This window comes from Caretta caretta, chromosome 26 (genome assembly GCF_965140235.1).
Source record: "Caretta caretta isolate rCarCar2 chromosome 26, rCarCar1.hap1, whole genome shotgun sequence".
Taxonomy (NCBI): domain Eukaryota; kingdom Metazoa; phylum Chordata; order Testudines; family Cheloniidae; genus Caretta; species Caretta caretta.
In genome coordinates, this window is record NC_134231.1 from 14,715,791 (window position 1) to 14,739,096 (window position 23,306).

The 23,306-nt window shown below is 44.5% G+C and overlaps 1 protein-coding gene across 2 annotated transcripts in view; it reads right to left on the reverse strand.

Moving 5' to 3' along the window:
- The window catches only part of STARD7 (StAR related lipid transfer domain containing 7), a 39,718-nt gene that overhangs the window by 15,573 nt on the left and 839 nt on the right, over positions 1-23,306 (reverse strand). For both annotated transcript variants that reach the window (XM_048829408.2, XM_048829409.2), the window contains exons 2-3: positions 5,178-5,380; positions 4,768-4,817 (exon numbers count right to left, since the gene is read on the reverse strand). In XM_048829408.2, coding sequence (XP_048685365.1) covers positions 4,768-4,817; positions 5,178-5,380 — 253 coding nt within the window. The remainder of the gene's footprint in view (positions 1-4,767; positions 4,818-5,177; positions 5,381-23,306) is intronic.

The following is a 23,306-nucleotide window of genomic DNA, read 5'->3' on the forward strand; positions in this document are numbered from 1 at the left end:
ACATGGTGGACCGTTGCTTTTGGGTTTGGAAAACAAGCACCGAATGGTGGGATTGCATCATTATGCAGGTCTGGGATGACGAGCAGAGGCGGCAGAAGTTTCGGATGCAGAAAGCCATTTTCCTGGAACCGTGTGCGGAGCTCACTGCAGCCCTGTGGCGCAGACACACCAAAATGAGAGGTGCCTGCTCAGTGGACAAGCACATGGCGATGGCAGTATGAAAGCTGTTAACTCCATCCAGTTGGTCGCAAATCAGATTGGGTTACGAAAGTAGGCCGTGGGGACTGTGTTAATGCAAGTGCGCAAGGCCATTAATCGCATCCTGCTACGAAGGACCATGACTCTTGGCTATGTGCATGAAACAGTGAATGGTTTTGCAGAAATGGAATTCCCTAACTGTGGCAGGACGATAGATGGCACACGTTCCAATTTTGACCCTGGACCATTTTGTGACAGAGTACATCAATAGAAAGGGGTACTTCTCCGTGGTATTGCAGGCACTTGTTGATCACTATGGGCATTTCACTGACACCAAGGCGGGGTGGTCCGGGAAGGTGCATGACACAAGCATCTTAAGGAACACTGGCCTGTACAGAAAGCTGCAAGCAGGGACTTTCTTTTCAAACCAGAAGATTTGGGGGGGGGGGGGGGGGAGATGATGAAATGACCAGTGACCTTAGGAAACCCAGCGTACCCCTCACTCCCATGGCTCATGAAGCCTTACATGAGAAACCTGGAAAACAGCAAGGAGTGCTTCAACAATTGGCTGTATAGGTGCAGAATGACCACGGCATAGGTGCAGAATGACCACGGAATGTACATTTGGCAGATTAAAAACACGCTGATGATGCCTTTATGGCAGGTAAGATCTAAGTGAGGAAAACATTCCAGCGGTCATAGCTGCCTGCTGCATGCGCCATAATCTTTGTGAGACTAAGGATGAAAGGTTTGCCCGGGGTGGAGTGCTGAGGCAAATCACCTGGCTGCTGGTTTTGAGCAGGCTGATACAAGGGCTATTAGAGGGGCACAACAGGGGGCAATTCGAATCAGGGAGGCTTTGAGGCAGCATTTTGATAATGAGAACCAGTAATGTGTATTTCTATACATCAATCTGCCAGGCTTCGTTAATCTGAGTCTTGTTTGTTTGCCTAACTCTTGACATGATTCCTAAGCAGGATTTGCAGTAAACAAATGATTAAACTCATGCCTATGTTTTACTACCAGTTGCAATCAATAGGTGTAGGGCACAAAGACTGGTTATCTTTCAGAGAGTGTGCTTTTATTAAACACCAATTAACACACAGAAAAGGCTTGGTGGGAAGGAAGAGATCAGTGAAGGGCAGTGTAAGCTCTCAGAGCTGTGCGTAAATCAACTATCATTTTGGAAGCTATCCGAAGGGGTGGAGTGAACGGGATACCGAGATGTTCTGAAAAGTTGAAAGGAATGTATGGGAGGAGTTTGGAGAAGGCATGGAAAACAGTTCTGTATTGGCTGCAGAGGGTAGAGCACGCATCTGTTCTGACTGCAGTATGACTAGGGACTTCAGCATCTCTGTTTGCTCTTCCATGTCTTTTATCATCTGCTCATGGACCTTTTGAATGCACGCCTCACTCTCCTTTCTGTCCTGCCTTTCCATTTCTCGCCATTCCCTGCATTCTCTGCCTCAGAGGATTAGAGCACCTTTTGGAACATGTCTTCCTCGCTACACCTTGGTTGCTTCCTTATCTGCCAGAGGCACTCCCCTGAAGGCCACATCTGCAGAAGCACAAGGAACAATACACAGAAGCATGATTGTTAGTTCACGCACAGCACTGAATCATTACAGCAAAATACACCTCTTGTAACATATTAATCACTTTCTCACTGACCCTTAGCAAGCACACACCTTGCCGAACACGCTATGTTTCAAAGGGATCAGTGCAGGCGACTAGGGACAATATTGTAGATTCTGCCACCATTTTCCACATGCAGGGGTCACTGAAGCAGATATCTCACTCCTGAGGATAAGCAAGGATACCAGGGTACATCTACTGCACACGTGCAGCTTCAGACTCGGTCCCTACACGGCTGACCTGTGTGCCGCTTTAGTCCCTGAACAAGTGATTGCCAAGTGGCATGGGAAAGTTTCCTACAATGGGGGAAGGAACAAAGCAGCTCTGCCAAGGAACCTTTGGCAGAGGATTGGCGAGTACTTCCAGGAAAGTTTCCTAGAGATTTCTCTGGAGGATTCCTGTGAAATCTCGGTGTGCATCAACACACTGTTCCACCACACTGCGTAGCTGCGCAGAGTAATTTGGAGCACACTCAAACCCAGCTAGTCTTGCACATTTCTATCCCTTCACCCACTTCTACAGTATACAAAGCAAAGGGCAGCTGCACGTCATATAACTGAGCAGTATCAAGTCAAAAAGATCACTTACCAGGGGTCTCCTCTCCTTCTTCCTCGCCAGCAAGGGACTGCCGGGACTGGCTAGACACTTCCGGAGTGGAGAAGAGTTCCTGACTTGCTGCCCCACCAGATAAACCGCTGTGGGCTCCACAAAGTCCTACAATTCCACCTCCTCATCCATGACTTTGTCTTTGGGGTTAGGTCCACTGTCTGCTGCTTCCAGCCATGCCAATGTATCCAGGGGGCTATTGATGGTAGGGTTGCCGCCAAGGATGGCGTACAGCTCCTTAGAGAAGCAGCAGGTCTTCGGCACAGCACCAGAGTGACAGTTTGCCTCTCTTGCCACAGCACCAGAGTGACAGTTTGCCTCTCTTGCCTTCTTGTACGCCCACCTCAGCTCCTTTACCTTCGCTCTGCACTGCATAGTGTCCTGATTGCAGCCCTTATTACACAAGCCACAAGAAATCTCCCCGTAGGTATCGAAATTCCTACGGCTGGACCACAGCTCGGACAGGACAACCTCCTTTCCCCACATACACAGCAGATCCAACTCCTCTGCTATGGTCCAAGTGCAAGAGCGTCTGCCACGTGCACCCACCGTGGTCAGCTGGGAAGATGTGAAGTGAGCTCTCCATGCTGAGCAAATAGGAAGTAGAATTTCAAAAATTCCTGGGCCTTTAAAGGGTGATGTTTGCGTACCTGGCTGCAAGGCAGTGGAGTTTGAACTGCTGACCAGATGCGTCAGGATGGGCATTGTGGGACACCTTCTGGAGGCCATTTACAGTGACAAAACCAAATGCGGTGTCTACACTGACACTGTGTCATTAAAATTTTGCTGCAAAAAGCTCTATGCCTCTTGTCAAGGCGGTTTTATTTTAACAGGAGAGTTTTGTCGGCAAAAGTAGCATTGTAGTTTTGTCAATAAAAGCTGCCTTTTGCTGACAAAACTGTAGACAAGGCCGAAAACAGCTTATGTCGACCTATGTCACTGTCTACACTACAGCCTTGCTCCCGCCGAGCTAAGAACCCCACTACACCAACGTAACTGCACCTCCATGAGAGGCATAGGGCTTATGTTGATGTAGTTAGGGTGACACAGTGTCTGTGTAGACACTGTGTTCCTTACATTGGCGGTCTTGTCAATTTCATGGCTCCTCTGGACGCTCTCCCGCTGACATAGTTACCACCGTTCATTGAGCGGCTTTTATTACATTAACGGGAGAGCTCTCTCCCATTGGCATAATGCAGCTACACAAGCGCTCTTACAGTGGCACAGCTGTATCGATACAGCTATGCCGCTGAAAGCTTGTAAGTGTGGACATGGCCTCAGTTGATCTAGTTACATTGATGTAGTGCCAGTGTAGACACTAAGTTGCTTGCATTGATTGTTGCTGCCTTTCAGAAGTGGTTCCACAATGCCCCACACTGACAGTTAAACAGCAAGTGCTCCTGGTGAAGACGCGCACCGCTGACACAAGGAGCATAGTGTGGACATGCAAAAGCAGTTTAATTACTGCGGTGGCTGCAAGTCGATGCAACCTTGGGTCAACTTAACTTTGTAGTGTAGACTTGCCCTCAGTACCTTTCCCAGACCTAAAGAAGAGCTCTGTGCAGCTCAAAAGCTTGTCTCTTTCACCAACAGAAGTTGGTCCAATAAAAGATATTACTTCCCTCACCTTGTTTCTCTAATACTAGGTTGTGCCAGTAGTGAAGTGGGATATGAGAGAAGGATGGCTTTGGCAGCACTAACAATTGCAACTCTGAATATTCTTGCTAACCATATAAAATGTCCAATCCTTTTTTGAATCTTGCCGAGTTTTTGGCCTCAACATCCTATGGCAGCAGGTTTCACAGTCTAATTATGCATTATATGGAGAAGTATCTTATCTAGAATTCATGCCTCCTGAATCCAAATGCCATGCCCTATCTATTGGACCAGGACGGCTACCATTGGGAAAATAGAGTCTCAACTAATTTAAACAGCCCTATCCTGCCAAGTATTTTTGATTCACCAGAAAAGACATACCAGGTAATAAATGTGAAGAGGAGCATAAAATTCGTATCAAGGATTTACTTAACAACGGATCCTAAGGAGATTACCAGCCAGACAGGGCATAAAGCTAACAGGAGGTGAGCAGAAGCTGTATACATATGTAAAGCCAAATAGGCCCACTTCCAGGTGAACTACAGGTGGACTGTTAATACAGAGCAAATCACTCTGCTGTGGGCATCACAACAAAGCAAGCCCTAGGACCTGCACGCAGTGGCTGCCCCTCCTATGCAGATGTTATGTTAAGTGCTGTGGGTAGAGAGTTGTGTTTTATTTCCAACACATCATGCATCCTAGAATTAGAGACATGGGCCCCGAAACACTCACCTGCACATTGAAGAACTGCCTGGGAGTCACATCTGTATACGTCCCAAAGACTGCAGTAAAGGGAAACAAAGAGTCTTGAGATCACAGGTATAAGCCAGTCTGTATCTCAGTTCAGTGGGATCACATGGGAAAGGTCTTTTCCAGAAGCTGCTATCAAGGCTGGAATCATACTACAGAGGAGAGGAGAGGCCATGACCAGAAAGAGGGACAATATGGAGGAGGATGGAGAATTCCAGTGAGAAGCTGGGAGAGGGAACAGTGTCATGTCAGGAGAGGAAGAAGGAAGTAGGTTTTAGGACAGGCCACGCTGAATTTTTGCTCAGCATTTGAGAGCCACGCACAGAGTGTGAACAGGCATCATACCGCGACTGACAACACACATAGTCAGGCAAGGGGGATGGAGGAATTACCTCTGTACTGATACAGGTGGGTCCCTTGTATCGGACGCCTCCATAGCTTGAAGTGCTTCTTGTCCATCACCATCTCCCAGGGGTGCTCCTCGCGAGTGGCTGTTATATCAACATGGGCTTTGGAAACCAGCTTCTGGTGCTCTCCCCCGCTGCCATGGAACAGCCTGGAGACTTCCTCCATGTGCTTCATCTCCTCTGCAGACCTGGAGTGGGAACAGAGGAAAGGCTGTGCTAGTCAGTGCCAAGGCCTTGCCACAGAAGAGGCCAGGATCACCTAGTATTTTGCTACATACATAGCCTACGAGGCTAGCAAAGTATTTTCTGCCTTCATTTATCCCAGCAGCAGCCACGTTACAATAGGATTCCCCGGAGGTGCCAGCAATGGGCCCCACACTCCCGCGCCAAGGAAACAGAACTCAGAGAAGCCAGGCTGGGAAAGGGACAGCAGCTCCACTGTATACTCTCTCTCTCTCTCCCTAGTCAGAGCTCTTCATACTACCTGCTAGGCTTGTCAGGATTCCAAGTGAAAGCCTCCTTCAGCATTGATGGGGATAGCAAAGATCTTTTCTTGGGGAGGAGAGAAGGGGGCACAGTTGGGGCAACCATTAATGCGAACACTGCTCCTTAGGAAGCCAAACTGCCTGTGTAGGGAGAGGCAACTGCGAAGGAGCCTGCTCCTTGTACAGATGGACTGAAGCTTTCCACAAGGTCAGAAATACTTTCCCCTCGAGAAGAACAAACTCAGCAAGCAGTATTTTCTAGCATTCTCCACACATTTTTAGTCCCCCAAGCAGGGACAGAACCCCTATATCACCTACAGAGATGGTTCAAAAGTTCACGGGTGGAAGTCAGACTTCATTTTACAAGAGCTGAATGATCCATTTGAGCTCCCAGCAAAGCTTCCAGTAAAAAGCTACAGCACTGCCCTGGATTTGAGGGCTGTATATACCCCAGAATGTGATTAAGCTAATTGAAACCATATTATGTGCATTCAGCTACCCTGAATTAATGAAATAGAACTACACATAGCTAAGGGTTAATTTGGAGACCGGCTTTCAGAAGCAATGTCATATCTAGCAAGCAGTTTCTGCTAATCAGAATGGGAGGAGGGGACAGACAAACAAACTGAGATGGAAAACCTTGGTGGTTGGAAAACCTTGAATCTAGACACCTCGGATATTAGAAAGTTTATTGAAAGTTAGGAAAAGTAATGATCCAGTGGGGGTCATTATGACCCGTGTGTTTTGTAGAAGTTAGTTTTAAAAGATTGGCCAACACAGCGTACTTTGGAGCAGTCCTCTGAAACTATCTGGAGAGACCTTTTTCCTGACACCCTTTTGCCCTGGTGGGTGAGCACCTGGCCACAGTGAACCTGCTGTTTAGTTCCTCAATACTTTTCCAGATGTTAGGTAAGTATCTGGGATGTTCTAAACCTATTACTTATGTCTGTGTGTGCTTAAATCTGATAAACTGCAGTTTTAAATAGAGCACGCTTACTTGCATGAATCTTATCGGCCCGAATTGCTGTGTTCCTGTTGATTTATTCCTTACACCAGCTGGAGTGAAATAGTTAAGTTGCCCCTGCTGGGGGTTCCGAAAACCCTGGTTAACAGCAGAGGCAGCCAGCAGTTATCTCGAGTAAACAGATGATGGAACAGATTGCTAATGTGCAAGGGATGAACTGCTAAAAGAAAAAGACTTGCCAAGGGAAAGAACCGCTTTGGAACAAGGTGAAACTTCGGGACTTAACCATTCCTAAAGATGACACTTGCAGCACTGAACTAGAGCCAGGGTGCTCACTAAGCCAGAGAAGTGTAGCTGCCCAAGATAATCTAGGACAGGTTGTGCCTATTCTATTATTAGTATAATGTTTAGCCTTGTAAAAGTGGAGACCCCATAAGATCCCACAGTGCAGCAGACAACTAAACCCCACTGTGACACTGCACCCCACATTCACCATAGTAATATGATGATGATATAATTATGTAGCATCTTGTACAAAGCATGCCTTGTAAGGTATCATTCTAAAAGTCTTGACCTGTTGAACATTAATATCCTGTTAGATTGTATGTGAAGTTATACAGTTTTGCTAGGTAAGTGAAAACACCCACAGTTAGCCTTTCAGGTACAAAAATGAAGAAGCTAGACAGTGCTGATGGCTCATCAACAAAGACAATGGACCATGGAAGAGCTGAGCCTTTCTGTGAATGTTTCAGCTAGCCTATAAGCAATGGCTGCTGTGACTCAGCAAGGCAAGCAGGGGCATGTGACCAGACCACATGATACTGGACTCCATTTTGGTACCTGTATTTGTTCACAAACTGGGCTGGAAGCTTAGCTTGAAACAAAGGGTTCCCGCCAGATGAAGAGACTATATAAGGTGGGGAGTGACATCATGATTTGTCTTCACTCCCCCATAACTCAACACCTGAAAGATGTTCTGAAAGACAAAAGACTTGGAATGCAGTCTGTGCCTTAAGAATCTGCAAGCCTGCTTGTATCATCAGTCAGGGTGAGAAACTAATTCAATTCCTACCTATCTAGTATGCTAGGCTTAGTTCACATTTTTGTTTATTTGCTAGGTAATCTGCTTTGATCTGTTTGCTATCACTTAAAATTTCTCTCTCTGTAGTTAATAAACTTGTTTTATATTTTATCATAACCAGTGTGTCTTTAAATTAAGTTCCTGGGAAAATCTCATCTTGGTTAACATAGGCATGTGCATATCTTTCCCACATCGAGGGGAAAGCAAATTACATTAATGTTTCTTTTTATGTCCCACAGCAATCTGGCCTCCAAGGAATCATCTAGTTCCCCGCAACTCCTCTGGCGGCTCTGCAAATACTGCAGGATCAGGTATACTGTGCTTGGAACACTCATCACAATACTGCAAAGCTGTGCAGGATTCATGCTTCCCACAGAGATGGTGGACATGGGGGCTTTTGAAAAAGAGGCGTAAAACATTATAGGATGCAGATAAAATTATGGGACGGAGAAAACTGCCTCAAGGGACATTGAAACCATGTTCCCAATCAACCCTGCATGATTCGTTTGCCCCCATGAGGCATTGTGAACCTTTCCCAAAACATCCTGCACTAGATGGTGGCAAGTTGCACAGTGGGATAGAATCCTAGAATATCAGGGTTGGAAGGGACCTCCTCAGGAGGTCATCTAGTCCAACCCCCTGCTCAAAGCAGGACTGATCCCCGACTAAATCATCCCAGCCAGGGCTTTGTCAAGCCTGACCTTAAAAACTTCTAGGGAAGGAGATTCCACCACCTCCCTAGGTAACGCATTCCAGTGTTTCACCACTCTTCTAGTGAAAAAGTTTTTCCTAATATCCAACCTAAATCTCCCCCACTGCAACTTGAGACCATTACTCCTTGTTCTGTCATCAGCTACCACTGAGAACAGTCTAGATCCATCCTCTTTGGAACCCCCTTTCAGGTAGCTGAAAGCAGCTATCAAATCCCCCCTCTCAAATCTTGTCTTCTGAAGAATGAACATCCCCAGTTCCCTCCGCCTCTCCTCATAAGTCATGTGTTCCAGTCCCCTAATCATTTTTGTTGCCCTCCGCTGGACTCTTTCCAATTTTTCAACATCCTTCTTGTAGCGTGGGGCCCAAAACTGGACACAGTACCCCAGATGAGGCCTCACCAATGTCGAATAGAGGGGAACAGTGTACGGCTCTTTGCACCATGCAAGTGCTGCTAGCGTAATGTAGACATGCAAGAGCGATTTAATTACTGCAGCAGCTGTACGTCAACGTACTTATGTTGACTTAATTTTGCAGTGTAGACTTGCCCTACGTCTCCTCACGTATTCATTATGCAGAAAGCCATCAGAAAGTCACCCAGGCTGGCCTCTGCAAAGACGTCTTATTGGAGCCAGCAGTAGGGGGATGGTGCTTCCTGATGGCAGTGTCTTTGGTAGCCAAACACTACAGACGTGTTTGTCTATCTCTCATCATCTGCTAAAGTTGTACTAAGTGTTTAATTTCGGTACATTCATACTACTGCAGTGGTACAGTAACACTTCCAAAGTGCAGCCAACCTTGCCATTTCCTTCAAGTACACATTAAGAGTCATTCCAGCTGCATCTGCCATGCCAGTAGCTCACGGGCTCTCTGACTGACCCAGTCACTTCCTGCAAGTGAACCATTTCCACCCCTTAACTATGCTCAGAGCAGGTCTGACCCGGAGGCTACGTGAGCCCTACCAATTCCAACAGCTGCACCACTGCTCCTAATGCTACTGAACCAGGGTGAAATGTTTGCAAAAAGCTCTAATGAAAACAAGGCCCAGGGTCCTTCGAAAGCAGTGGTCACCAACCCGATCATAATCGACTGGTCGATCCTGGGGACTCCCCCAGTCATTTGCGATCTCCAGCGGTGTAGCGGGGCTGCTGCTAAGGCAGGCTCCCAGTCTGCTGAGGTGCAGCCCCACTCCCCATCAGCTGCTCCTGCCTGCAAGCACTGCCCCCGCAGCTCCCCATGGCCAGGAACAGGGAACTGTGGCCAACAGGAGCTTTGGGGGCAGTGCCTGCAGAGAGGGACAGCATGCAGAGCCACATGCCCCCCGCCTCCCCTCCCAGAGGCTGCAGAAGCGTGTTGGCCCCTTCCGGGAGCGGCGTGGGGCCGGGACAGGCAGGGAGCCTGCCTTAGCCTTGCTGCGCTGCTGATCAGGAGCTGCCCATGGTAAGTGACACCCAGCGGGAGGCTGCCCCCCACCCCCAACCCCTCCTGCACCCTGAGCCCTCTCCCAGAGCCAGCATCCCATACTTCCTCCTGCACCCCAACCCCTGCCCCAACCCTGACCCCCCTCTCAGAGCCAGCACCCTGCATCCCCTCCTGAACCTCAACACACTGCCCCAGCCCAGAGCCCCCTCCTACACCCAAACACCCTCCCAGAGCTTGCACCCCTCACCCCCTCCTGCACCCAGCTCAGCCCAGAGCCTCCTCCCACACTGTGAACCCCTTGGCCCCAGCCCAGACCATCTCCCAAACCCCAACCCCAGCCCGGTGAAAGTGAGTGAGGGTGGGGGAAAACAAGTGACGGAGAGGGGGGGGGAATGGACCGAGCGGGGCAGGGCTTTGGGAAAGGGGCAGGGCCTCGGTGAAGGGGTGGGGCAGATCCTGGGTTGCCCTTAAATTCAAAAAGCGATCTTGGGCATAAAAAGGTTGGAGATCACTCTTCTAAAGCATCCAGCACACACCACTCTCAGAGACAGTGAGTGGACGCAAAGGACTGTTGGTCTCCTCCAGTATGGAAATTCCCTTTGATCTTAGCCAGCTGCTCCCCTGTAATAGTCTTTTTGCCGGTTTATTATAGAACTAGAGTGTAATAGAGAAACTTCACACGTACTAGCTGTGATCAAATTACACAGTAAAAGAAGAGGCTTAGCAGGGCTCCCTAGCCTATCAGAAAAGCTCATAGCCAGCAAGAGGGGGATGATCCTCCCTTAGCCACTCGATTCTGTGGGCAAAGACTCAATCTGGGCCAATTAAGATGCCCAGTTTAATTTTAATGCAACTAAGAAGGCTGGTCTTGTGACTAAGGCCATATGGATAAGACTCAGGAGATCTGGGTTCCTGAGGATTCATATGGATAGAAAGGCTACAACTGTCTGTGCTACCTTGAACAAGTCCCCTCTCTGTGCCTCAGTTCCTAGTCTGTAAAGTGAGGATAATCCTCATTCCTCTCTCACACAGTGTCTTGTCTATTTAGATAGTCCCCGCCCCAAAGAGTGTACAGTTACTCTTTGTCAGTGCTCTGCCTAGCCCCAATGGAGTACTGATTTTGCTTAGGACCCTTTAGGCACTACAGTAACACACAAATATCTAGAGGATTGCATTCCATTCTGACTGCTGGGTGAAAGCCTGCCTTAACTCACACAGCCAGATAATGGGAACCCATGGATGATTCACAGTAGCTCTGGATTTACGGTATATTTTCTCTCTTGCCCATCTGGAATGATGTCAGCTGCAATCTTCGGGGGCTCAGAGCAGGAAGCAGCATTAAGACCACTTGTTCAGCTGCAACCAGAGGGAAAGATGCTATTAAGAAGGAACCCAAACCACTTTACAGGCTGAGGATCACTCCCCATCTCCAACATCAACTGGCAATCAGCTCTGGGGTTTAACATCACATGGTGACATCAATCCAGTTCTGCACTCTCTACACTGGTTCCCCTGACTATCCCACCTGGTTCAAGATCTTGGTCCTTATCTTCAAAGACCTTAATAGCTTGGGAATGGGATAGTCATAATCAGATCATGACCATGGTCATCCTCGCCCTCCCATGGCACAGTAGCCCTGCACAATGCAAGGATAGAGTTAGTCTCCTGCACAATCTCAAAGACCAGTGTAAGACTATGGAACTCACTGCCACATGATTTAAAAACTATTGCAAGCCTCATTTCCCATTGCAAAAGCAAGGCACACGCTGCCTGCTTTGACTAATAAAAGCATTGTGCAACACTCAGTTTTCCCCTTTGGGAGAGGAGAGGAATGGAAGAGGCATCATGTGCGACAGATGCCAGGCATATGACGATGTGCCTCTGGAAGATGCACCGATTCCCCAGATGATTAGTGCAATACGAGTACCTAACAGAGCGGACACTACTCAACAGTTTTGACAAAGGAGTCAACCCACGATTAAGAAAGCAGTAAAACAGGAAACATAATTAATGCCAATCAACATGAGTTTATATAAAATAGATCACATCAAACTAACTTGATATATTTTTGGATGAGATTACAAGTTTGGCTGAAAAAGGTTAGTTTTGATGTACCTTCTGTAAGGCGTTTGACTTGGTACTCCATGATACTTTGATTAAAAAAAGCTTGAATGATATAAAATTAAACTGACACACATTAAATGGATTAAAACCTGCCTGATAAGTCTCAAGACGTTTCTAAATGGGGAACTGTCTTCAACAGGGTATGTTTCCAGTAGTGTCCTGCAGGGATCAGTCCCTGTACTAACTAAATTTTTATCAATGACCTGAAAGAAAACCAAATTATCAATGACAAAACTTATGGGAGTGGTAAGTAATGAAGAGGACAGGTCACTGTTTCAGCATTGCTTGGTAAACTGGTGCAAGCAAACTATGTGTATTTTAATATGGCAAAATGTCCATGTATAGATAGATCTAGGAACAAAAAAAACATAGGCCACACTTACAGGATGGGGGACTCTATCCCGGGTAGCAGTGACTAGCAAAATATTTGGGGGTTGTGGTGGATAATAAGATGAAGTATGAGCTTCCAATCTTATGCTGTGGCCAGAAGAGCTAATGCAATCAATGAACAGGGGACTCTTGAGCAGGAGTAGACAGGTTACTCCACCTCTGCATTTGGCATTGGTGTGACTGCTGCTGGAATACTATGTCCAGTTCTGGTGTCCACAGTTCAAGAAGGATGTTGAAAAATTGGAGAGAAGAGCCACAAGACTGAGGGCTTGTCTACACTACACAGCTTTTAGCAACAAGGCTATGTCAACACAGCCTTGTCACTAAAAGTCAGCATTTGTGAACGTTCTTTTGCGGTATTTTGTTGGCACTTTTGCTGACAAAATACTTCCACACTGCTGCTTTTGTCTTTCGCCGGGGGTGGGGTGGGGTGTGTCTGTGCGCGCACGTTAAGTACCCGCAAAAGACAAAAGTTTTGGCGACAACTGTGCAGTGTAGACATACCCTGACTAAAGGATTAGAAAACCGGCCTTACAGTATGTTTAGCTTAACAAAGAGAAGGTTAAGGGGTGATGTGATTACAGTCTAAGTATCTACATGGGGAATTAATATTTGATAATGGGCTCCTCAAACTAGCAGAGAAAGGTACTCCAAACGCTGGAATTTGAAGCTAAACAAATTCAGACTAGAAATAAGGTGTACATTTTAAATAATGAAGGTAATTAACGAGTGGAACAATTCACCGAGTGTCATGGTAGATTTTCAATCACTGAATTTTTAAATCAAGACCAGATGTTTTTCTAAGAGATCTGCTCTAGGAATTAATTCAGAGAAGGTCTCTGGCCTGTGTTATACAGGAGGTCAGAATAGATGATCACAATGATCCTTTCTGGCTTGGAATCTGTGAATCTTATTCAATTGAAGGGAGAGTTGTAGGCAGGATGCAGTTGCCCAAAGCAAAGTATAGCCAGGACAGCAGGGAGACTAAGTTTCCTTAAAAATTCCCTTTTAATTTGTTTTTTGAAGGGAGGGGAAAAGCCTGGCTGCAGTTTGTATTTCTACAAATCATATAAGTCACTTCTGACCTTGGCACCAGACTTCAGCCAGCACCTGGAACAGATAAAGTGTCTATAAAACCAACTTGGCAGAATCAGTTTAGAAGGTTCTCAAACTAGGCCCCGCCCTCCCTGGGTCACTGTTTGCCTTGCAGCAATCTGCAAAGGTCAATCATACCGCACACATTACCAAAGTGAGGCAACAGCCTACACTCCCCTATAAAGTAATTTCTGGCTGGCAAATAAATACTCTGGCTGCACTGCTAGGGTGCCCAGCAAACAGGCTGCAGAATGAGACAGTCCCTGCTGCAGCATTTAGAACCTAAAAATAAACCCAGAAGTACAGCAGACGTGCAACAGAGCTTCCAAACAAAATTCCAAGAGTTCTGCATTTCTTGGTTGGAAATCTGCTCCCACTGCTCCCAAGGGAATCAGAAACTCCCTGGACAATTTATGCAGGCACTTCTCATCTACCACTCCATAGATAGTAGCATCAGTAAAGCACTCATCTCCAGCAGATAGTATTTCCTACAGCACATCCCACATGACCTGATGGGCAGCTAACTTGGGGCTAGTCAGGTTTCAAGACTCGATGCTTCACATATGTGGGCCCCTTACTGAGTGAGGGAGGCAACCTAGTGACAGAGGATGTGGAAAAAGCTAATGTACTCAATGCTTTTTTTGCCTCTGTCTTCACGAACAAGGTCAGCTCCCAGACTGCTGCTCTGGGCAGCACAGCATGGGGAGGAGGTGACCAGCCCTCTGTGGAGAAAGAAGTGGTTCGGGACTATTTAGAAAAGCTGGACGAGCACAAGTCCATGGGGACGGATGCGCTGCATCCGAGAGTGCTAAAGGAGTTGGGGGATGTGATTGCAGAGCCACTGGCCATTATCTTTGAAAACTCATGGAGATCGGGGGAAGTCCCGGACGACTGGAAAAAGGCTAATTTTAAAAAGGGAAGGAGGAGGATCCTCGGAACTACAGGCCAGTCAGCCTCACCTCAGTCCCTGGAAAAAATCATGGAGCAGGTCCTCAAGGAATCAATTCTGAAGCACTTAGAGGAGAGGAAAGCGATCAGGAACAGTCAGCATGGATTCACCAAGGGCAAGTCATGCCTGACTAATCTAATTGCCTTCTATGACGAGATAACTGGCTCTGTGGATGAGGGGAAAGCGGTGGACGTGTTGTTCCTTGACTTTAGCAAAGCTTTTGACCCGGTCTCCCACAGTATTCTTGCCAGCAAGTTAAAGTATGGACTGGATGAATGGACTAGAAGGTGGATAGAAAGTTGGCTAGATTGTCGGGCTCAACGGGTAGTGATCAATGGCTCCATGTCTAGTTGGCAGCCGGTATCAAGCGGAGTGCCCCAAGGGTCGGTCCTGGGGCCGATTTTGTTCAATATCTTCATTAATGATCTGGAGGATGGTGTGGATTGCACCCTCAGCAAGTTTGCAGATGACACTAAACTGGGAGGAGTGGTAGATACGCTGGAGGGTAGGGATAGGATACAGAGGGCCCTAGATAAATTAGAGGATTGGGCCAAAAGAAATCTGATGAGGTTCAACAAGGACAAGTGCAGAGTCCTGCACTTAGGACGGAAGAATCCAATGCACAGCTACAGACTAGGGACCGAATGGCTCGGCAGCAGTTCTGCAGAAAAGGACCTAGGGGTTACAGTGGACGAGAAGCTGGATATGAGTCAACAGTGTGCCCTTGTTGCCAAGAAGGCCAATGGCATTTTGGGATGTATACGTAGGGGCATTGCCAGCAGAACGAGGGACGTGATCGTTCCCCTCTATTCGACACTGGTGAGGCCTCATCTGGAGTACTGTGTCCAGTTGTGGGCCCCACACCACAAGAAGGATGTGGAAAAATAGGAAAGCATCCAGCGGAGGGCAACAAAAATTATTAGGGGACTGGAACACATGATTTATGAGGAGAGGCTGAGGGAACTGGGATTGTTTAGTCTGCGGAAGAGAAGAATGAGGGGGGATTTGATAGCTGCTTTCAACTACCTGAAAGGGGGTTCCAAAGAGGATGGATCTAGACTGTTCTCAGTGGTAGCTGATGACAGAACAAGGAGTAATGGTCTCAAGTTGCAGTGGCGGAGGTTTAGGTTGGATATTAGGGAAAACTTTTTCACTAGGAGGGTGGTGAAACACTGGAATGCGTTACCTAGGGAGGTGGTGGAATCTCCTTCCTTAGAGGTTTTTAAGGTCAGGCTTGACAAAGCCCTGGCTGGGATGAGTTAGCTGGCAATTGGTCCTGCTTTGAGCAGGGGGTTGGACTAGATGACCTCCTGAGGTCCCTTCCAACCCTGATATTCTTTGATTCTATGATATCTGAAGGCTCACTAGTGGAAGTTCCCAAATACAGGGAGTCCTCAGACTTACGTCAGATGATGCTTTTCAACTGACTGCCCATTTCGCCCCACGATACTTGCTTCGCCCTTACAATGCTCAATTTGCATAAAGTTTGCTTGGAATCACTTCCATCTCAATACCAGTATAACTCAACCAGGAAGTGATCGCTTCTGATTGGCTTCGAGGAAGCAGGATAGCTTACTGCCGCTTGTTTTTGATTGGCTGAGCTCAGAGCTGGGAAGCCAACAGTGACTGACTGAGGCTCAGCATGTGTGCCGTTCTCCCTGGCTTTCTGAGCCCGTGTTGCTGGCATTCAGTGCAGCAGGTGTGAGTTTATATGTTTATTTGAATGCTGTTTACAAAATACAGTGTACAGTCAATACATTGATGTTGCAACATTAGTCATCTATAATTCATTTAGTACAAAAATGTGGGCTATTGTGGTGAAAATAGTGTATCAAGCCTTGGTGCAGGAACCAATCCCCCCTTCATACCATTGATTCCTATGGGAAAAGCGGTTTCAACTTACAACATAATTCCGAAGACTCCCTGTATGTAACAGGTGACATGTCACTCTCACCATCTTTCACTCTGAATATAGGTCAGATCATCTGTACCCCATGTTCATCTCTCTCCATTACATCCACAGCTGTGGCTAAGGTCTGTCACTATTCCCAAACAGTCCACTTAGGAAGAAAAAGCACGCAAGAAGATAATCAGATGCTACTGTAGAGCGACAACATGGGGGGAAAGAAGGGAGGAGAAACGTGATTTCTAATGAATATTCAGTACAGACCTACTTAAGGTTTTTTATAGCACCTCAACTCAGGCTCTTTTCCAGACAGTCATTTATTCTCTATAAAAGGCCTCACATTGAATACTAAGTTAGTATTAAAGGCCTGAGTTCTAGAACCAAGGACATTCAGGATGAAGCCTGCCACTCTAGCCCACCAGTTCCCAAGCGATGGTCCACAGAGCACCGGCTAGAAGCCCACAGAGCCGGATGATCCCATGATGCTCGCTGCTTCTCATCTCCCGCTGCTACTCTTCACAAAGAGGTAACTCAAAATCCAACACTGCCCTACGATTATTTTCTGAGGTAGGCATTTGCTGTAGATACTATAGGACGGTATGTGATTGCAAATGTGGTCTGAAAGGGGAAGTTGCCCGTGTAATTAGGAGCAGGAAGGGAGGTCTCCACAGAACACACTGATCTACACCAAGAGTTTGAGAATAAGAACTCAAGTCCTAACTCATGCTGTTCTTCCATATAATCTTTTAGAGGTGGGCATCGGAACAGAGCCTTACAAAACAGGACATGGGAGTTATGTGCAGCAGGCAAAAACACAGCTGTGCAGAGGCTTGCCATGAAGGAGCACACTGCACAGGCAAATCATTACTTACAATAAAGCATCATTCTTACCATGGAAAGTCCTACTGAAGTCATGGTGCAAGTGAGACTGTGTGGTACAAGAACAAGGCACAGTAATTCTGTTTGAAGTGCTCATCTGAAGAGCTCAAAGTGCCTTACCAATGTGAGTTAAGCCTTTATTTCTGGATTGCTGTGCAGAACAGGACTTCATGCTGATCTACCGTATTAAGGACACAATGTAGATAACATTACCAATACTGAGAACGTGTCTGTGTGTTGGACTTCTGCACCTTCACCAAAATTACAAAGATTACTCCACCCTTCTCCCCTCTTTTCTGCCTCTGTATTTATTGTTTTTTATGTTTTATCTGTAATGCATTTGCCCTATTAATACATTTGCTTGCTTGGAAGAGCTGCATGGTGACTGGTAAAAACATCAGCACCGTTCTCTGAGGTAAAGCACAGCCCAGGTGTTGGCCTTTTGGCAGACTGGCTTACTGGGAATATCACAGTATAGATCAGTGGTGCAGCCTTAAAACCCCCAGTCAGGGGGGAGAGGGTCTCTATCCACGAGAGGTGATGGCTGGAAGCCTGAAACCTTGAGGGACCATGGAGCAGGAATACAGGTGCAGTTACCCTGAAACTGTAACAATTATTACCCTCATCTTAAAGGTGGGAAACAGGCACTAAAGTCTAGTTTTCCAAAACTGACTAGTGATTTGGAATACTTCATTTTTTGGGGTGCCAAACTTGAGACATCTTGAAGGGGGGCTGATTTTTTAAGAGCAGCGACTCAGCACTTGCACAAGGTAACACAGCAAGTAAAGTGATGGAACCAAGAATAAGACGGAGTGTTTAATACCAGTATTCACCACCTATAGTCTGTGGTGGATTAGCCATGGAGCCAACAGGGCCCGTGCCCAGGTGCCTCAGCATATCCACCCCCCCACAAAATGGACAAGGCCCCAAGCGGAGCACTGGGGGGGGGGGGGGGGGAAGAGTCCACACTTGCTCTGGCCCAGGGCCCCACAAACCCCTAATCTACCTCTGCCTATAGAATTTGTGGTAATTTTGGATTGCTTGCTCATTATTTAAAAATGTAAGTTTATATATCGCTTAGTGCTGTACAGTACATTAAAAAACACCTATGTTCTTTACATTTCTTCCTAACGTGATCATCACTGCACGCTGAGACTCTTAAATTGCCCCTTTTCAGAAGTTGCCACAGGAGAACGCTGTCTTAAAATGCAACTACAAATTCTTGTCCAAGATCTGTATTTAGATTTGATACTATTATGTCAGACACCAATTTGAATGTTTTAGATCAGTTATTAATGAATAGATCTTTATTTTTATTTAAACTGCTCTAAAGCTTCATGAGAAATGTGACAGTAAAACAGGATGATGCAGAGGAGTACGTTCACATAAGGGTATTAAACAGACATAGGCCTGAGTGTTAAAATTGTAGCATTTGGAAGGGTACATGCATGACCAGCTAGTAAAAGTACAATCTCAGCACAGAACTAGAAGAGGGCTGCTGGGAGCCAAATTAAAAATGTTTTCTTTTTTAATTTAAATCCGATTTTAATTTAAATCCAATATATTTATTTTTTTTAATAATAAACCACTTTCAAATCAAATTTGATGATATGAAAACCTATATTAAGGCCTTAATTTATTATAATCATTTAAATGAAAATATCCAAATGGCACATGTTTGCTGCTGAAGTTTTTAAAAAAGTCAAACTACTGAGCTGGTGCAAGTAACTGGCTAAGCACTTGGAACCAGAGTTTGAAGTGCTAACCCAGCTTTTGACAGCAGTAGCCGCTTCTGCACATGTAGAGGGAATGTTTTCTTCATTTCAGTTTATTCAATTAGTTCAGTTCAATTACTAGTTGGAATCAGTTTCTCAACTCTGAACAGAGTTGAAAAAGCAAGAAAGTTCGTTTTCCTTTTCCAGTGCATGAACAATGAGACATGAGGATGAGCTCTACAAGTTCTGAAATTTTGAAAGACACATGGTGACCAGAAAAAATTCCTTCATTTTATTTACTACAGATAATATTCCTTGGTTTAATAAACCAGTTAGTGAAGACTATATTATGTTGCAAAACATTTTAATCGTTACCAACCAGTGAGAATCAATCTTTCTTTAGGAAAATAATTAAGATGTACAAATGCAAAACAAGATTAAAATGATTTAAATCAAGGTTTTCTTCTTGCTGAACCGCAATTTTAATCACATTTGATTTAAATCAATGCACCCCGATTCCTGGGTTCCATTCCTGATTTTGTCAGACTGAGATCAAGCAGGAAGGCTATCTGTAAAATGGGAATGACACAGTCATACCACTGTCAAGTGCTTTGAGGCCTCAGATGAAAAAATCCCAGCTGTGCGCGCGCTGGTGGTTGAATAGCATTTCAGAAGTAGAGATCATACAGTTAAATAAACTAGTTTTTTAATCTGCTTCTTAAAGCTCCTACAATTCCCAGTTAAAATTAAGTGAAACAAACACTGAACAAGTCAGTCTGTAAGCAGCTGATTTTATTGAAGAATTACTTCCCCCACAAGAAAGGGCAGAGCCATTAGTAATTTTTACTGTATTAGAAACTGGCTTTAAAGGTGACCTGCAAAGGAACTCCAGAAATGGGTTTTTGCCCTGCCCACGACTCCCTTGTTTTTGCACTTCTTTATGATGTAAAAAAAAAAAAAAAAAATCCATTTCTTTCTACAGTTCAAAATTCAGGTCTTGTCTACCTCATCTACAACAATTAGTAAAACTATGACATCACAGACCTCAAGCAACTGAACCAGGACTAAGAGAAATTCAGGGGGTTTTTTGTTTTGTTTTTTTAAAACAAAAGCAAATAGCTTTGAACAACATTTTCAACTCACTCTGTAGAGTTAAAAAGGAGATACAACTCCAAATTAAGGTTTTTTCACCAAACACTCCCGTTTTAGTTCCAGGAAGCCTCTTGGGTCAATGGCAATCCATGATAAACCAATTCATTTGGAGAAATAAAAAACTCAAGGTTTAAGCAATCTACTTTACAAAGGGGGCCATGGTAAAAGGGAGGTTTGACTTAACCAGACATTAAGCATTATTAAGAACTTGATGTACTGAATAATACAGTATCAAACTTGTGGAATCAAACTTCTCATGATCCCCTGGATTAAAAAAAAACCAAAACGAACAAAAAACCTATAGGTCAAAACCAGCATATAACATTTATTTTTATTAAATAAAATAACTTTAAATGTTTTGATAAGAGAAATTTATGTACCCAAAACATGAAACATGTCAACAAATAAATCATTTATTAAAACAGAGTGATAAGCTATAATCAGTGAATAATTAAACTGATTATTTTAGGTCAGCCCAGGAAAAATTTCAAATATGCCTAAGTGAATCACTGGAGTCCAAGTCTCTTGAAAATGAAAGTCTCTTAAGTTACTTAGGCTGACCTACTGTGCCACATTTATATAGCTTGACCTCAAAAGTTAGAATCAGGGGGAAAAACATCTGTCTTTATAGAAAGAAAAGGAGTACTTTTGGCACCTTAGAGACTAACCAATTTATTTGAGCATAAGCTTTCGTGAGCTACAGCTCACTTCATCGGATGCAAAGCTTATGCTCAAATAAATTGGTTAGTCTCTAAAAGGTGCCACAAGTACTCCTTTTCTTTTTGCGAATACAGATTAACACGGCTGTTACTCTGAAACCTGTCTTTATAGAGAAAAGCAGCTTTTAACTCAAAGTTTTGATAGAAGTTCATGGACTCAGCATATTTATTTTGTATTTAAATGTTGAGAGTATAGTAAATGTGGGCCTTATCTGAATTTAATACAAAATATGTTATTTTCAACAGATTTTTAAAAATAAAAATTTAAATAAAAAAATTAAACAGATTTTTTTATTTAAAAAATAATCAATTTTTATCCACTCTGGTAGGAAATTTTGGTACTAGAAAAAGTTAATCAAGTCAGTTCTATAGAGAAGGAAAAAAGACTACTACTTAGAAATATGGTTGAACTTTTTGGAGTTTACTGGAACAGTTTATCTCCTGCTACCAAACCTGATAGTATTTTAAAACAAACAACCATGTTTTGAAAACTAAGGAAGGGAAAAGCCCCTTCAACAATCATCAAAATTAAACTAAGTATTAAAATAAGGAAAATAGATATGAAGTAAAAGTAGAAAAGCTCTATCTCACAGAGTTTTAATGAGCCAACTAACAGGTTATGCATCTAAATGTAAAAAAACGAATGTGATATTAGCAATTGACAAGACAGAAGAGGAAGACAGCAGAAAAGTATCAACTATAATATGTGATCAATACCACAAAGCTGAAGAGAATGACTGGTAGCTGGTCTCACCAATACAGCTTTAGGGACTTCCATAAGCTAGTTTTATATATACATACATACACACACACCCAAATATATAAAAAAATTTTATCTCTGTTTAAGTTGTAAGACAAGTTTTATGAGCTTTCTGATACAAAAGAATGGATCTGTCTGTTAGAAGATTCACGACCTCAGCCTTTCAATTAATTTTAAAAGACCAAATCCCATAAACATTTAAGCATGTTAATAACTACTGTACGGTCCCATAGGTAGCCTTGATGGTATGCCTGATCCAACACCCATGTAAGTCAATGGAAAAATTCCTATTACTTCACCAGGCATTGGATCAGGCGCCACCTTCCCACCTGTTTACAACACTGGGTCCTAAGAGAACTCATGATACACACTTGAGCCCCTCAAAAGAAATAGGAAAAAGACCACATTTTCAGTATTTCAAATATATAAAAGGCCATGAAGGGTTTTGTTTAACCTTTAACAGACAAAGTACCAAGGATGGGTGCAAATGCAAGGGTTATTTCATTTCTAAGGGTTTTTGTGATTTAATAGATTGCATAACGTAATGTGTTTAACCTCTAAGAAAAGATGCCAACAAGTTTAAACATTTGGATAAGACAGCACTGAGACAGGAATGGCCTTGAATCTCTGTACCTCCCTCAAATCCTTCATTCTACAGGCAGTTTCAAGCAAAAGTATCTTATCACATATCACCCCTCAACCATGTTTCTGAGGCCCAAACACTCACAAAACCATTAATCAGATATTTAAAATATGAATTGCCCCTACTCTTGTTATTAAAGAATGGATATATTTCAGATCAGAAGCTAGAGATGGAAAGGATCTAGCCAGTCATCTCATCCATCCCTGAATTATGACCTTCATTTTCTAGTGCATTAAGGCAGTGGCTCTCAACCTTTCCAGACAACAGTCACCCTTTCAGGAGTCTGATTGATCTTGCATGCCCCCGAGTTACACCTCACTTAAAACCCACTTGCTTACAAAATCAGATATAAAAATACAAAAAAAAAAAAAAGGGTCACAGAGCACTGTTACTGATGGTTTACTTTCTCTCTCATTTTTTATCATATAACTATAAATCAACTGGAATCGAAACATTGTACTTACCTTTCCCTGCATAGTATACAGAATAATATAAACAAGTCATTGTACAAAGAAAAGGAGGACTTGGGGCACCCGAGAGACTAACTAATGCTCAAATAAATGGGTTAGTCTCTCAGGTGCCACAAGTCCTCCTCTCCTTTTTGCGAATACAGACTAACACGGGCGGCTCCTCTGAAACAAGTCATTGTAAAAAGAAAAGGAGGACTTGTGGCACCTTAGAGACTAACCAATTTATTTGAGCATGAGCTTTCGTGAGCTACAGCTCACTTCATCAGATGTATGCCGTGGAAACTGCAGCAGACTTTATATACACACAGAGAATATGAAACAATACCTCCTCCCACCCCACTGTCCTGCTGGTAATAGCTTATCTAAAGTGATCAACAGGTGGGCCATTTCCAGCACAAATCCAGGTTTTCTCACCCTCCACCCCCCCACACAAATTCACTCTCCTGCTGGTGCTAGCCCATCCAAAGTGACAACTCTTTACATAATCAAGTCGGGCTATTTCCTGCATAGATCCAGGTTTTCTCACTTCCCCCCCACCCCCATACACACACAAACTCACTCTCCTGCTGGTAATAGCTCATCTAAACTGACCACTCTCCAAGTTTAAATCTAAGTTAAACCAGAACATCTGGGGGGGGGGGGGGTCATT